The following is a 17,714-nucleotide window of genomic DNA, read 5'->3' as shown; positions in this document are numbered from 1 at the left end:
ATTTATTGCGTCTTATTAATGTTATTGAAATTACATAGTTGTGTTACAGTGATGTATTTGGGGGAGGGGAGCAAATCCTATGTTCCCAGGACAGGGGGGTTAGTGTGGAGTCTGGAAGAACTCGTCAGAATGAAGCCACACAGTCCAACAAGTTTGTCTTCAGCGTGTTTCAGCGTCCGTATTGATGAGCAGCATCCCGACACATCTGAATGTGAATGGAGAATTGACATCAGGAGCTAATTCACCACAGATCAAACGATGAGGTGACATATTGTAATAAACTGACCACTGCTGCCGGGACAGTCATCAGAAAGAAGACAGACCTCCAGCAGATGGTGGCAAACGGTTTATTACTTGTATGTTAAATCTCCAGCAGGCAGTAAAGTAACTGTTAATGTCAGGCTGTTTCACTGGCTGTGTGCAGCAGTGTGTTAGTTAGTTAGTTATTGATTAGGGCGTTCAATGTTTACAAGACGTTGATGAACAAATGTTCTGACTGATCCATTTGCCATCTGTTTTCTCACAAACACAGCTGATGCATTTGTCTCCACCAGCGCTGTGATTTTGTGTTTTTAACGCAGCCAATCAAACAGGGATGTTATCACCACCACTGCATCTCTATAAACAGTGTTTGTTTGAGGCTCATAATGCTGACAGCCCGGCCACTTAGCCTCCCTGCATTAGAGCCAGCACGGCCACGGCAGCACCAGAACAGCCAGCCCTGATGATTTACTGTGACAGCATTTATTACTGTCCGAACGTCTTATCAGTGATTATGTTGGACACATTAAAGTGATGTATCTGCACATGAACAACCGAAGAGTTTTGTGTGTTTGTACCTGATCATAAGAGACTATCAGCCTTCATTCCTGCGTGTTCACAGATGTGACTGATGTAAAGAAACAATTAATAGTGATTTCAATTTGATGGCAGGCTCCAGTTTTACTGGTTGGGCTACATTTAGGATTTTTTTGTTGTTTTTTTGTGGCTTTAAATATGGCCTAATTTAATGTGCAAATGATGGTAAATGATGTGCAGGACTTGCCACAAGGCAGACATACTGAAGATCAACACATACAGGTATCAGTCAGCTGCACGCAGCTGTGTCACACTGAGTGTTGTCTGACTGGTGCACATTCTCGTCGGCTCGCACTGGGAGTCTCCACAGAGACGATTCCTATTTTTGGTGATTATCACTGCTTCTGAAAAGTGAAACGACCATTCAAAAGGTTTTCCAGCAGAAATCCTCCCATAAAACCTCCCAAACTGTCTTACAAGCAGAATATCACCTTCCATGCACATAGACACAGAGAGATTCAGCTCACCTGGTCTAACTATTACAGGCTGGACACACTGGATTCCTGTGTGCTGCATGGCGGTTGTGTTACCGAGCTGCTGTGGCTCACTGGTGTGTTTGTTTGTTCACACCGGCTGCGTGACGTGATTTTCCTTCACCACGCTGAAAGAGCCAGACAGCCGGAGGGAGCGAGGGAGAGGAAGTGAAAGAAAGAGAGTGCACAGGACAGAAACTGCCTCACCTGTTGTGTGCAGCAGCCACGCCTGACACACACACGTTGGAAGTGTCTTGTGCATCCAGTGTGAACGTCTAACCTGTTAACATGGACGCTGAAATGAAAAGTGAGAGGTGACGCCACGCAGCAGCGCTGCACACACATCCACTGTGTCCAGCCTGTTAGAGTCTCACTCCAGTGTGTTTTGGTATTTTTATATTTCCTATGTTTTTGTGTAATTACCTGATGATTGATGACTTCCTGTTGTTCACACTGTTCATCGAATATGCTTTGATGGATAACCTTTTATGGAACCTGGACCTCTCACAACATGTCGCCAAAGAAGGGTCAACTTTTGGATCACATGACTCGGTGAGCCTAACATCATGCTGGTGACCAGCAGAGCAGTAAAGCACAACACATGCTGGTCCTTCTGGTCTCACCAGTGTACAGTATGCTGACCATGCTTGTTAGTAGCCAGTGTATTTTGAGTTTATGTGACTTGTCTATTATTGCCACCATAATCAATGTTGTGCGTATGTTTGTTGTTCAATCTATGTGTCAGGTAGTAGTAACGCTGTAATATGTTTTTTTTTTTGTTTTTTTTTACACTGTAAATGCAACAGTGATGTCCTGTTAGCACACAGTTGTCTCTGTAAGAACAGAAAGCTTTTGCATGAAGTTCAAAACACATTTTATTTTCAACAAAGTTGTTAAAGCTGCAGTAATAACCAGGACCAGGATAAACATGACACGCATATTAACGTGTTCGCAAACATTTCCCTGTTTACAGGTCCAGCAACATTATCATCACTCTGAGATGTGTTTGTGTCTCGCTGATGAGAAAAATGTCTGTTGAGCTGCTGAGTGCTCCTCTACGTCTGTTCACCAGCTCGTCTCTAACTGAGTCTGTCTGCTGTGACAGACACTGAGGATGACAGCATACAGCCGTGGGCTATAAAATCAAAACTAACAGCTAAAAGAGGCCAAAAGGCTCAGAGGAAATGCAGAGTTAACACAAAATTCTATTTTCTATTTTCATAGTTTTTATTGCACTGACTTATTGGTCAGGATAATGTTTTACTCACCACCTACTTTGTAGAGATTTGGCAGCAAGAAGATGAATCACATTTCCATAAACTTAAATATACAGTATGTAATATTTCCTCATTAAAATGTCTGTTACATTGTTTTATAGTTTGTTGAATCCTAATCTGTAACTCTTTGCAACGTAAGGGTGCGTTTCATTTGGTCGCCTGTGACTTTAACTTCCATGAAAACAGCAGGCGAGACGTCAGTGAAGAAGGAAACGTGACTTCATGTGACATGAATACATCTTTAATAAACTGTCACGTCTGTGAACACTTTTGCATGAAGATAGATATTTATTGCCGATGGCGGCTGTTTAACAATGAGGACAACATTTCCCATGATCCTATGCTACTTGTCGCTGACATCAAACTGCGTCTATTGTTTTCATTGCTTTGATTGAGAGACCTCTAGTGGCAGAAATCTGCTACATAAACAGACTCAATAGTAAAGAAAGTTGTAGTGTGTTCCGTACAAACACAGTGAATAACTGTCATAATGAAAAAACACAGGACAGTGACACTAAGTCTATAAATAATATGAATAAGTCTATTAATATCAGAATGTCAGAGTACCAGATGTACTTTTACAGCCAGTTTTGGATCTCCACTCATTTCTGTGTTCTTCAGCTGGGACAAAGTGTCATTTGCAGGGTAACAGCTGTCTGATGGCGTAACAGATTGCTGCCTGTGCTAATCTAAGCTGTAAACAGGAGGAACCGCTGCCAGCTTAATCTGCTCATCACTGCTGAAGTGGGGCCTGCCATGCAGCTAGGCAGAATTAGGCTAGGCTAACACTGCAGGCAGGCTGAGTTATGTTGGGTGGAGCTAGCCGCTAAAGCTACACTCCAGTCGCCTCAAATAAAGCCCACATCTCCAGATGGTATCTGGGTGTTATACTGACCAGTCCATCAGTGAGCACTACTGAAAGCTTTAGCTACAGACGCTGTAGCCCAGTGTTGTGTTCCCCTGAGCCCTCGCAGCCTGTCAGCCTGTCACTCTGCTACTCATGCCTGCTGTTCATGACATCTAATGCCTTTAACCTCTTTCCTTGCCAACACACAAGTCACTCAACTCGGCACACATTGAAAAGTGACAGCATTTAAATAAAGCAGCAGTGAGCCTAAATCAATGGATTATTACAGTTTCCTTTGATGTAGAGAGCTCGATACAATCTTCTAATTGAATCTCCACAGTTCTGACATCAAACTATGGCAGCAGCAGTCACAGCGCTCATGTTTGGAAGATATCATGCCATGTTGGTTATTTTAAGATTTGCGGGGGATGATAGTCAATCATTTGATTCATAGTACGACTAAAAACTGTTATGGCTGTTTGTGTACGTCAATGATGCCTCAATGGTCCTTTAACCTTTTCATCAAGACTAAAAGATTAGAGATCGTTCAGTGGCAGAGCTCCCAGAATGAGGCTGCAGCAGGGAGCCGCTGCTGGAGACCCAGAGCTGTTTACTTCCTCTACATGAATAAAGACATATGAAGTGCTTCGGGACTTCTATCTTCTTTTTAAAGACTGTATTGCTTAAGGTCACGTTTGCTGCCAGCTCCACGATCAGCTCAACTGTCCTTTGGCCTCAGGTACACTTACTAATAGTCAAAGCTGCATTCATCGATCGTTATGGACACAGAACATGTGGAAATATCATCAAATATAAAACACATTAAACATCTGACATTTCAGCCTCTAAGCTTTTATAGAGAGCAGAACTTTTGTTGGGGTCATGTGGTCCACTCCACTTGTGTTGACAGGTCTGTCAGAATTCTTAAAACAGTCTCTTATTGTTGTATCAGAACCCCAAAACCAAGGGTGGGTTTGAGCAGCATTTTATTGATAAAATAACTAAAATTATACCATTTACTCAGTTTTCATGAGCAGAACGACCACATAGGTCGACTGTGGAAGCAGCTTATTACGACTCATATTAATGTTTCTTGTCACCTCATGGCCGTTATAATTATTGCGGCACTAAAAAGAGGAAAGTGTGAAACCAAAAATAAATGGTGAGTTATTTTAAATAAATAACACTTTGAACTTACCTCATGTACATAAGATAACTGCAGCAATGCACGCAATGCAGGTATGTTCATACCTTTGTATACTGTAAGTAACGTAGTTTAACCCAAACCAGGATGTTAAACTGTGAACGTATGCTAAAGGTCCAGTATACCTTGTCCTTGTTACGCAGCAACAGTCATCTTGCCTTGAGAATGGTGATATATATACTGTTTCGGGAGTCACTGGCAGCCCTGACTCTGTTCACTCATTTAGGATGTGTTGCATTTTTATTTTTATTGCCAGAAACAGAAATGATGAGGATTTTTAAACTTCTGACAGTCCTTGAATGAACCATGTACTACAAACACTTCTGTGTTTGTAGTACATGGTTCATCTAAGCTTAAAAAAATATTTTATCAAAATCTACGAAGCATGAAGCCCCTCAGCTGCTGCTTGATTTACTCAAGAACAAACAAAATACTTACTCAAGAATACAAACAAAATGCAAATAGACGGTTTGAATTAAACACTCTCTAACCATTCGTAGCTTTTAAAGCATGACAATGTTATTAAAGCAGGACGATTGGTAAATGATCTGCACTGATGAAAATTATGACATAATCATATAATCTGTATCTGTTGTCCTCAGCTGCTTCATATTGTATCAGAAGCTTTTCCTGCAGTTCATTAAATCCCCACTAATCACTGGAATAAATGTTGGCAATGTTCAAACGTTACATGTCTTATGTTCCTTTAGGTTCAGTTTTTAATGTAGTGCTGTGAAACGCTGTGTTTATGCTCTGGTCAGGTTTAGGCACAAACACACTTGGTTAGCTTTAGGAACACATCATGTTTTGGTCGCCACAAACACAGCTGGAAATGTCCCAAAAATGTTCGGTGGCTTCACGCTTACAAATGTTGAAACACAGTTGTGAACTGCTAGCTCAACCCCAGCAGCATCCCCTCCGTTTCCAGATATAGAATCAGGTCATGATGTGTAATGTGAACATGATATTAAATGTATTGTAGAAACGTCAGTATGGTTTGCATAAATCATTTGATTGTACTGACTGTGCTGTTAAATCCCTGCAGCCATGTGAAGGCAGCAGGACAGATCCTGTATATTCACACATCTGCAGCCTCTGACAGCACAGTGCCTCTGTTTACTTTCATTACATCACCTATAAATGACACCAGGCTCCTACACAGGACCCCTAAACACCTCAGCATTACCTCTGCTCTGCCTGTGTGTGCAGGAGATGTTGGCCCTCATCAGTTCTGCGTCACAGCCTCTCGCCCAACTTTTCTTCTGAAAAACTGACTATTTATGTTTTTTCTTGAAATTCATCAGGGTGCAAACGCTGCAGTCACATCAGTTACAATATGATGTGAACATTTATGAGGTGAGGCAGTGGAAACAGTAGCGGCTTGATGGCATCATACAGACCCTCGGCCTCGTCCTACAGATCTATGGTCCCTGTGGATTTCCAGCATGTTGAGCTGCTGTCGTCATGCATCTCTGTGATTGGCCTGGAGTTATATCACCGCACCCTCTTTTCTTTATTCGAGCCCACCATCATTATACTCATCTAATCCTCTGTGATATGAAAATATTGATTACTGCAGGCTTTAGGTCAAATGAAAGAAGGTACTCACAGAAGCTCTAAACAGTCTGTGGCTTTATATATTCTGTATTAATACATCTCAACCTAAACATGCAGTATGCACGGTCTGCCACCAGGGGTGTTTCAATTAAAACAATGACAGTTTGATGATGCTCTGCAGGAGTGTGGCATCATGGGAGCTGTTGTCTAACCCTAACTACCAACACTGGTAATAACAATCTGTCTACATGACTCACAGATGAGGTCATGTTTATTCTGATTCACCAACTTCTTCCTCACCTGACACATCATCTGATGTTTCCCTGGAGATAGACACATAGATAGATAGAGTAGTGTAACTTTAAGTGAGGGTGGATGATATATTAAAGTAATAGGCTGCATGAAACAACCCCACCTCTGACTCTCTGACCTCTGGTAAATCCTCAACACTGCTAAGCCACCACATTTTCTGAAAAGCACACAGCGGCTCTGGTATACAGTGAACAGATCATAACATGAGTCGCTCCGAGCCCATACATCAAATGATCTGGCCGACGGCTTTCTCCCTCGCTCCCTTCAGCGTGGATTAACAACAAGCTTAATGTGTTATCTTTCTGAGGATTAAGAGCAATAATACAGCCCACACGTTAGCCACACTCACCCCCTCTGTCCACTGAAGACACGCAGCATCTCACTTCATCTACATCTTTTTAAATGTGCACTGCACAACCATGTAATATGTCTTAGTGTTGTCGTGCACAGTTTGTACTCAGGATTGGTATCATGAGGATTTTAACCATTATACTAATCTTATTGATACTCCTTATCGGCTCGATTCTTTTTCTTTAGTAAATAATCGCTTTTTAAAAGATATATTATTTTAAAAAAGAATCAGTTCAGTACAGGAATAGATCATAAATAAATACATATATGTTTATTGTTTCTAGAGCAGCAACAGTAATATTTACAGCAGCACAATCAATATATGTCATATAATATGTCAATAATAAGTCACCAGAAACAAATCTAATCAAACCAGTGAGTAAAGTTTAGAGAGAAAGACGTCAGTATCAGTCCTCCTGCCTGTGCTGCAGTCATGCACTGGCTGCTGGTCCAGAGTCAGTCAGCAGCAGTCACAAGCTGAGCTGAACAGAGACTGTGGACAGTAACCAGACTGTGGACAGCAGCCAGACTGTGGACAGTAACCAGACTGTGGACAGTAACCAGACTGTGGACAGTAGCCAGACTGTGGACAGTAACAAGTCTCTGGGCAGTAACCAGACTGTGGACAGTAGCCAGACTGTGGACAGTAACCAGACTGTGGACAGTAACAAGTCTCTGGACAGTAACCAGACTGTGGACAGTAGCCAGACTGTGGACAGTAACAAGTCTCTGGACAGTAACCAGACTGTGGACAGTAGCCAGACTGTGGACAGTAACCAGACTGTGGACAGTAACAAGTCTCTGGACAGTAACCAGACTGTGGACAGTAGCCAGACTGTGGACAGTAACAAGTCTCTGGACAGTAACCAGACTGTGGACAGTAGCCAGACTGTGGACAGTAGCCAGACTGTGGACAGTAACCAGACTGTGGACAGTAACAAGTCTCTGGACAGTAACCAGACTGTGGACAGTAGCCAGACTGTGGACAGTAACAAGTCTCTGGACAGTAACCAGACTGTGGACAGTAGCCAGACTGTGGACAGTAACCAGACTGTGGACAGTAACAAGTCTCTGGACAGTAACCAGACTGTGGACAGTAGCCAGACTGTGGACAGTAACAAGTCTCTGGACAGTAACCAGACTGTGGACAGTAGCCAGACTGTGGACAGTAGCCAGACTGTGGACAGTAACCAGACTGTGGACAGGAGCCAGACTGTGGACAGTAACAAGTCTCTGGACAGTAACCAGACTGTGGACAGTAGCCAGACTGTGGACAGTAACCAGACTGTGGACAGTAACCAGACTGTGGACAGGAGCCAGACTGTGGACAGTAACAAGTCTTTGGTTACAGTCCACAGTCTCGTTGCTGTCCAGACTGTGGACAGTAACGAGTCTTTGGACAGCAATAAGACTGTGGACTGTAACCAGACTGTGGACAGTAACGAGTCTTTGGACAGCAATAAGACTGTGGACTGTAACCAGACTGTGGACAGTAACAAGTCTTTGGTTACAGTCCACAGTCTCGTTGCTGTCCAAACTGTGGACAGTAACAAGTCTTTGGACAGCAACGAGACTGTGGACAGTAACCAGACTGTGGACAGTAACAAGTCTTTGGACAGCAACGAGACTGTGGACAGTAACCAGACTGTGGACAGTAACGAGTCTTTGGACAGCAGCGGGACATGCGAGTCTCCCTCACAGCCGATTGCACTACGGATGCCGAGCCAGACAAGATGAACGAGATTCGCGATAGATACACACCGGTATGTATCGCAAGTTTGAGCGATAGATACCGGTAGATACTTTGAGCGACCGAGCAACACACAAACACAAGAGGGATCTGCTGTACTGGTGATTTGAAGCTTTGACACTCACAGCAGGATGTAAATACCGGTGTGTATCTATCGCAAGTCTCGTTCATCTTGTCCGATACGGCTTCCGTAGTGCAAACGCTGTGAGGGAGACTGGCATGAACGCGGAGCGTGCCTCCGTGTATAGCATAGTGACTGTTTAGTAGGGGTGTTCCAACAAGGTTACCTCACGATTCGATTCGATTTTGATTATGGGAGCTTCGATTCGATTATTGGCCATGATTCTTCGATTATTGCAATTTTTAATGCTTTTTTCCATACAAGATTGATTTTGTCTTCATCTGTGGCTATATTTGTAAATAAATAGCCTTTTTCAATTAACTCAGTTCCTCTAAAACTACACTCATAAAGTAAATAACAAGGTTTTTTGAACATTTGACTTCAAAGACACAAAATATTTTATTTTATGAAATGTTTATGTAAACATTTGCACTTTGACCTACTTAACTTTGACCAGGGAAAGCTCCACTTGCAGGAGAGCCCCCTCTATTGGCGGAAAACACTGAAAACAGTCAAGCCCTGGATTTAATGAGGCGTAAACATGTGACGTGATGTGGCGTGAAGCATGAAGTTGGGCAGTGATCAGTAACAACAAAGTTGTCTTCAAAATCAGAGCTTTACATTGCACCCCATTGGATTTTAGAACTGGGTTCTTAGCGGGGGGCTTTTAATTTGAAAGTAGCGACCGTTCGTAGCTTGCCGCTACACAACAGCTGACAGTCAGCAGCTGTTACTGCTGTTTGGTTGTGTCCGCTAGCTGTCAGCTACAGAGACCGAGGAGACGGTAGCATCTCCCGGATCTCAGCGGCTTTCCAGTTGCTCATCTTGACATCCGCGATCAGCTGTTTCCTGGTTTTAAAACTCCCGGCTGCGGGTCGCACAACAGTGCACGTTATTGACACCTCCGCCCATGTCCCGCAATTGCCGGCACATTGACGCCTCGGATTTAGATAGCAATGGAGGCGGCAGTAAGTGTACCCTCAGAGGCGTCAAATTGGCGGACCAAAACAGACCGCCAATTTGCCGCCTTCTGTCTAAATGCGCGGACCTAGCAAAGCATCGACGTTAATTATTCGATGCCGAATCGTCACGTGACGCATCGCGATGCGTTGCCACATCGATGAATTGCACCCACCTCTACTGTTTAGGCTGTAAAAATGTACTAAATGACGTTGTTTCGAATAAACTCTGGATGTCGCCACTTCAGGACACTTGGATTGCAGTGGACGAGCAGTATGGAGGAATATTACAACGTTTTTGTGTAGTTTTTGTACCCCCGCGGGTCTCCAGCTGCACTTTGAGGAACAAGAAACTACACTGGACTTCTCATCAGCATGAGGGTGAGTCGATAATGACTGAATTTCTTCTAGAGTGAACTATTCCTTTAACTTTTGGACCATTTCTTATAAATGTATATTGCTTGTGAATTCCAAAACTATTGAAGTTCAACACCAACAAGTGTCTTGAAAGAGCCTTTAATTGAGTTTCTCTTTGATTTTGGGTTGTATCTCCTGAGGATGGAGATATTCATCATCACTGTCAGATGTCTTGGCCAGCTACTGGCCAGGTAGAATGTAAATAGTGACACCCTGCATCAGGAATCCGACTCAGTGTTTTTCTTATCTTTTCTTTAGCATCCTCATTAAAACATCATTCACAAAATGGAACAAAGAGGTCGTTCACTCAACTGTGAGCTCCTTCAAGTTTAGAGAGGCATTTCAGCCATCAGGGTCACTGTCAGGTAAGCCTTGATGGCCACGGTGTTGCCTAATTTATCTCCTGGAAGCTCGTCATAGCTGTACATACTACTTCTTCTTGTTCCTCCACCTGCTCCCAACTGGGACTGTACACGTCATGCACTTTGTGCTCTTTCAAGCTTCACATTCTCCACTTAGCCACATGAAATCCAACACTGTATGACACAGATTGCCATGATTGCTAGCACTTTCATGCAGCCAGGGAGATAAAGCCATTCAATATTCAAGCATGAAAGATTTAAAATGATGAGGATGATGTAACTCAAACCTTCAGTTACACAGTGCTCTGACTAATTGTGTTGACGACAATCTCAGTGATCAACATCAAATAACAACTGTTCATTTGTGCTTTTACTTTACTGTTAGCTTCATTCACTGGTTGGTTGGTCGGTTGGTATGTAGGTAGGTAGGTAGGTAGGTAGATAGATAGTTAGATAGATAGATAGATAGATAGATAGATAGATAGATAGATAGATAGATAGATCCAATCAGTGCCCTAGGAGGAACTTCTAGCAGCTACTGCCAAGGTTCAGATGGCCAGCGAGAAAAATAAGTGCTTGTTTGAAAACAACGATGGCGGCTCCTCCACAGGTTAGTGTAGCTGCTATAGCATCAGCTCTATCAGAAGTGGAGAGAAGAATGAAGACCAGCACTGGAGGCTTTTCTCCAGGAAGAGATGTTTTCACTCTTCTCCTCACTGACTTCAGTAAGTGTTTGATTTAAAAGCAGTGGCTGTAGCTCAGGGGTAGAGCCACTGTCTTGTTATCGGAAGGTCCCTGGTTTGATTCCCCTGGTCTGCATGTCAAAGTGTCCTCGGGCAGGATACTGAACCCCAAACTGCTCCTGATATGCTGACAAAAGCATCTGCTAAATGTAACAGCAGTCTCTGCTGGTGGTTTAAGTTTGTCGTGAGAGACGATCACCTCCAGAGTATTTTTGTGCCCTTTTACAAAATGTTCCCGGCGGTCTCTCTCCACATGGTCTGTGTATTGAACCATCTGCTGTGTCAGGTTCACTAAGATATATTTAAACAATGGAAACCTGTGAACCTCCATCACAGTTTACAGACAGATTTAAAACTTCATTTTCAGATAAGACAGATTTTTAGTGGCTTAACAAACACAAGTTGTTTCAGTTCGACCACCAAAATAAAAAACAGGTTTAGATGATCTGGATCAACTTTCTGCGTATTTAAAAGTGACCTGATCATGTGAGTGCATGAGCTGCCTGCAGCTACAGAAGTAAAAGCCAAGTTGGGTTAAACAATTGGTTTTCTTTTTGGAAAGCGACCAGATATTTTCCCTTTGCTCTGGATGACAACAGGTTGCTCTATATGCTCTCAGTCTGTTATTGACTTGCCTATCAGAGGAAAGGGAGGACTCTTTCAGCCTATCTCATTCTGATGCAGCTAAGCCAGTAGCTTACTGATCTGTTATGTTGGAAAACCCATGCTAAAGTATTATTCAGTATAAAAACAGCTAAGGGTTTAAACACATCTGGAGGGGCAGCCCTTTGTATCAGACTCTTTATACTAATGCAACTAGAGCCGTGTATCCTCTGCTGGGACTTTGTGCCAGAACCCGGCTATTTTTAGTCCCATTTCCACTGTGACCTCCGGCTGCACGCTCTGCCTTTCTCTGAACAATCACACTAACAGCGGAGAAATGACATCACTTAACAACAGCTTCATCCTCCGCTGCTAACAAGGTACAACTTCAGAGGAAGACGAGTCAGGAGATTTATTCCTGTCCCCCCCTATTTCAGAGCAGAGATGCAAGTCTGTCTTAGCTTCTAGATGTCTTTATGAGTAGATCCAACGACTTTCATTTGAGAACCCAAGAGAGGTGCAAGAGGCACTGAGCATATCAACAATGACTGAGGCTTCAGTGACTTTCCAAGTATTTCAATGAACAACTCTAACATTACAACAGCTTGTGTATGAAGTGTATGAAACATCCTGTGAAGGCTTCAAAAGAAAGACTCTTGACTGTTTCCTTTTGTGATCCAGCAGGGAAAAAGTGTCAGTTAATTGTTGAGACAACCTGGTGATGGAGCGAGTCATGTTGAGGGTGGAGGCTGGTGATGAAGCGAGTCATGTTGAGGGTGGAGGCTGGTGATGAAGCGAGTCATGTTGAGGGTGGAGGCTGGTGATGGAGCGAGTCATGTTGAGGGTGGAGGCAGTGGTGGAATCACATCAAAGAGCATCATCACTGTGACTGACCAATCACCTTGTTCTGATGTCATGGTTCTGAGACTTATGTTGGTGTTCCTCTGGAACATCATAACAAATGTGGCACCAGGACCATCATTTCAACAAACAGCCACAAGGTCCACTTCCAGAGCAAGCCGGAGGTCTCTACTTCACCTACTCTTACCTATTTGTTTGCTGTTTTAGGTTTAGGTGACAAAAACATTGATCACGATCATGATTAATCATGACGTTCAGACACAACACCAACGTGGCGATCGTGCTGCAGGTGGAGCTGCAGGTGGAGCTGTAGACGGAGCTGTAGATGGAGCTGCAGGTACCGAACACATCCTGATAATAATGGATTTGGATTCATACAGGAGGTTTGAGGAAGCCTGTTGAATGAACTTTGATACTATTTTTTAATTTTTGACCACATCTCATGTTCTTCATGAGTGAATGGAGACAAGAGACACAAGACAACTAAGAAGCTTCAAAGAAAAACAGCTGGCAGGAGCTTCGGTGTGTGTGTGTGTGTGTGTGTGTGTGTGTGTGTGTGTGTATGTATGTGTGATCATGAATAAATGCACAACAGGAAAATAATGCATGAAAATGTGGGGAACTCTCCACACCTACCTCCAAATGCTGGTCTCATGGTGAAGTCATGATCATCTACTTTGAGCAGATGCTCCGTCTTCATTTTGCGAGACTTGGTCACATCTGGAGGCTTCTTTGCCAAAGAGCTAGAGGAAGAGAAGATTCTGTCAGAGGAGGTTTTGAACCAACACTGAAGACTTGACTCTGTCTGCTGGGACAGCTGGGGACAAGAACTGACACTCGATCCTTTCTCCTCAGCAGAGTAAATGTCTTTCTCTTTCATCTGCATCCCAAATGTCTAAAGGAGCCACTGAGAGCTCAACCCGACACTAATCATCATATCATGGTGGAGAAAATGCTAATGTGTTTTAGAGATCAGCCCTGTGTTCCAACCACACAGTCACCCTGACAGCAGACACGCTCCTCCTAAAACTCTTTTTGTGTCCTTGGTTGAATAGACTGCCGTGCTGTGATAATTGTCAGAGCTATTTTGTGGGTCTCACAGTGATGCGGTGTTTAGAGCACATGCTGTGTTAAATCACCTGTCTGGACAGACGGATAAATGTTTTCTCTAACAGTCAGCAGAAAAGAGGAGACAGACGTGTTGTCCTCCCTGCCCTCGTGTCCATTCAGGGTACGATATGTTTGAATGCAGCTCTGTCTGAGCGTCACACTCTGTCTCACTGAGCGGGAGCGTCATCTTTTCATCTCACACACTTTCTGGATTGGGTTTTATATATATATATATATATATATATATAATATATAAATAATAATGTTAAGAATAATAACATGCCTTCCAGAATGACACGTGGTAATGTTAATCTACCTGACAGCTACAGTGCGCTCTGACAGTCTGAAACCACTCGTCATCTGTGAAATCCAGGTATGTCTCAGTCCACCTCACACATTCAGCTCCTGACAAACTGCTGCTCGTCCTCTGAGACTCTACAGGACAGTCTGTTCTGACAGGACCACTGATTGGACTCTTGTGTTGTTAATTTAGTCAGTTCTGTGTCTGTGCTGAAGCTGCTTTTCCGTCTCTCAGTGAACTGAGCTGGATGTATTGATCCTCTGATGCTGTGCTCACTTTGGGTCTGTCTGCTTGTGTTTTGGAAACAACTGGTCCAGTTTAGGAAGGCTTTCCCTTTAGGAACCTTTAGTCTGCCCATGATGTGACGCTGAGGAAGACCCTCTTTCTCATAACACTGTGACTTCTGACACTTTCATTTACTTTCTTAAACTTTCTGATTACTTCCAGGTTTGAGTGACCACAGATGTTGTAATGTGGTCTCAGCCTTCCATGACCTTTACAACCCTGTTTACAAGATGCTAACCGCTGAGGTCACTGAAAACACAAAGCCACAGAACAACTGTTGTCAGGAGATGGAGGTGAGATGTCTCTCGTGTCCGACCCGTCTCACACAAAATATGTTTATATGTAATTTACAACAGCAAACATGCTTTAAAGGAAACATTATTTAAATTTCCGACCATTTAAATTCTTAGTAATTTTGAATGAAAAGCATAAATGTGTTCTCAAAAATATATATTTCTCGATACATAACAGTTCTAAATACAATACACAATACTCGTTTTCTGCAGTAGAGATACATCAGCTGCTCTCTCTCTCTTCTCTCTGACGCCAGGTTGACACACACACACACGCAAACACAAACACACACACACACACACACACACACACACACACACACACACACATTTTCTTAAAATAGCCTGATCAAATGAGAAAAATACAAATATTTCTAATTGTGTGATATTAAATGTCACCACAGAAACATCAGAAAATGTTCATGTTTGTTTAATATCTACTCTTAGTGACTCCAGCGTTTATGAACCTTTGGATGCTGGTGCTGCAGGACCAGGAGCGTTTGGTCTGAATGAACAGAGAAAGAATCCTCAGAGACTTCAGCAACATTAAAACAGCATCTCAGACCCACAGTATGTCCCTCACCTTAACCAACAACAGGTATCACATCAGACCGTGTACTAGACCCGCCGGTCCACTGTGCCATGTGGTGTTTGGACTCACAGCATGGCCTCATTCACTGTGAGTGTGCAACAGTAAACCTGCAGTGGGTGTGAGTGCGGTTACACTTTCAAAATAAAGGCACAGAAACTAGTCGTGGTTTGGCCTAACAATAACTACTTCCTAAACAATCAGCAGCAACTATCTGCTTGAAACGATGACCCACCTGACCGACCCGACCTCCTCTGCATGTGGCCTGTCTGGCTCTTTGTACTACGTTGATCCTTTGCTCTCTTTATCGCCCCCTGCTGCTTCAGGAGACCAAACCCTCACACACACTTGTGTCCTCTAGTGGATTTCTGAGTCTGTTACATGCTTTGGTGTCGACCTCACCGCAGACGTGACACCTGCCTGACATTTTATGAATGGATGGTTCTGAATGGAAGGGCTCTCTCTCTGACCCTCCTACAGTAACACCATGACGTGTCCCCCAGACCAAGCAGCATAACAGGACTCTGCCTCCCTGAAGGAGCATTTCCTGCAGGACCACGTTCATTTTCAGCGCTGCTCAGTTACAATTCATGACTATATGACGTTTAAAGAAGCCACCTGGCTCAGGTTTCAGGGGAGGGATTGAGTGTAAAGCTAAAAGTGGGCGTAGCTATCAGAAACTGAAGGTGACCGTCAGAGGGAGCAGCATCAGTGACTGCTCCGTCGACCTTTCATCCACCCAGTCCTCCACCCTGAAAGGTTTTGAGGCTCCCTGCCAACATTGTTACAAACAGCAGCTATAACTCACGCGACCACTAGAGGTCTTTGTCTGGTTCACAGAGATGCTGGCTGTTTGAGAGCAGGTGATGCTGTTGTCTGTCTCTGTGAGGACAGTGCTCTTCTTCTGAACCTCACACTCCTCCAGATGAGCAGGTTGCCGTCCTGCAGGCAGCCTCTCCACCCTCCTGTGTGGGTGGTGTTGGCAGAGTGCTTTGCTCTGATACAACTGCAGTCCATTTACTGTTTACAGCCCATGCACTTTTCATTTGCCCAATTTGAACCTTTTTTTATATGATTTCCTCATCGTCTCCACTCCTTCGCTCTTGTTACAAAGTGCTGACATACAGGTCACTCTCTTATTAACCAGATATCACTCTTCTGTAACACAGCCACAGATGCCTCGACATGAAGCTACACATTTCCTCTCCTGACCACAAACCGCTCACACAGAGCAGAGTTCAGACCAGTGGCTTTTTCCCGTTCTGATCAGTCACAGCCTGCACTTCTCCTAGCATGGAGTCCACCACGCATCATTGATTATTAGCAGATAGAGCAGCTGAGTTATCTTCCTGACACTCTGAGGACTTATTTTTAATAATTTTTGTTTTTTTTAAATTCAACATTTAATTTGTGAAATGTAAAAAGCAGAGCAGCAAAGATTTAATCAATCAAGAAAATTAATAAGCATAACATTTGATCATCAATTCATGCTGTAGACGTTTTTCAAGTAAAAATGTCAAACATTGTCTGCAGCTGCTTCAATGTGACAGAGAGTCTTTGAGTTTGGGACTGTTGGTTGGACAGAAGCAGCTCTGGGAAACTGTGATGAGCATTTTTAATTTCGACATTTTAATGCCTCAATGATAAATCGTGAAATATCCGACATAATGACCGATCATGAGAAGCAGCCCTGGTCAGATCTTCTGATAATAAAGTGGGCTTGAGCTCCACTACTCTTCAGCTTCCAGCTGTCTCTCCTGTCACACCGTCCATTAGAGACATGCTGCTAATGAGATGATCACAAATCAATTATCACACTGAATCTCCCTCATGGAGCGACTCGCTGCCACTTACGTGCCATGCTTCTGGGTCTCCACAGTGCCGGTCCATCTCCGCACCCGGTGGCCGTGCCGACGGCATTCACCGGTTACAACCAGACATAAGAGTAAGATCAGAGGTTTGGTCACATAAGGCATGTTGACGGCGCAGATCTACAGGTGAGTCTGTTGAAAGCTCCTTTCAGTCGGTTCATTCCAGCAGCGCGCAGCCGGCAGCGCATGGCTCTCAGCAGAGGAGGCTGCACGCGTCCTTGGTCATGGCATCAGACTCTCTCCCGCGTGAGGCTGCAGGAGTCTGTGTGTGTGTGTGTGTGTGTGTGTGCGATCCCATACACTGTGTATGTGCGCTTATCCTCACGAGAGAGAGAGAGAGAGAGAGAGAGAGAGAGAGAGAGAGAGAGAGACTGAACATCTGTAGCCTACATGCTCCGAGGGGGGAAAAACACACACACACACACACACACACACACGCACACAGGGATTATTTGCAGCCTGACACAACAAGAGAGGCAGATTATTCCTCCCTCTTGTAAATAAAAACCTCATCACAGGAATCATGTTTCAGTCCTCTCAGGGACATGCTGGAGCAGTTTAAATGCAACC

The 17,714-nt window shown here is 43.7% G+C and overlaps 1 protein-coding gene across 1 annotated transcript in view; it reads right to left on the bottom strand.

Moving 5' to 3' along the window:
- gabrr2a (gamma-aminobutyric acid type A receptor subunit rho2a) overlaps positions 1-17,418 on the bottom strand; it is a 41,708-nt gene extending 24,290 nt beyond the window's left edge. The window contains exons 1-2 of the mRNA XM_084381117.1: positions 17,128-17,418; positions 13,332-13,438 (exon numbers count right to left, since the gene is read on the bottom strand). Coding sequence (XP_084237243.1) covers positions 13,332-13,438; positions 17,128-17,249 — 229 coding nt within the window. The 5' untranslated portion in view covers positions 17,250-17,418. The remainder of the gene's footprint in view (positions 1-13,331; positions 13,439-17,127) is intronic.
- Positions 17,419-17,714: the final 296 nt, after the last annotated feature.

Source organism: Pagrus pagrus, assembly GCF_965226575.1.
Source record: "Pagrus pagrus genome assembly, chromosome: 18".
NCBI classification, from domain to species: Eukaryota; Metazoa; Chordata; class Actinopteri; order Spariformes; family Sparidae; genus Pagrus; species Pagrus pagrus.
The sequence above is the reverse complement of the archived record's forward strand: the minus strand, read 5'-3'. Positions and strand labels throughout refer to the sequence as shown.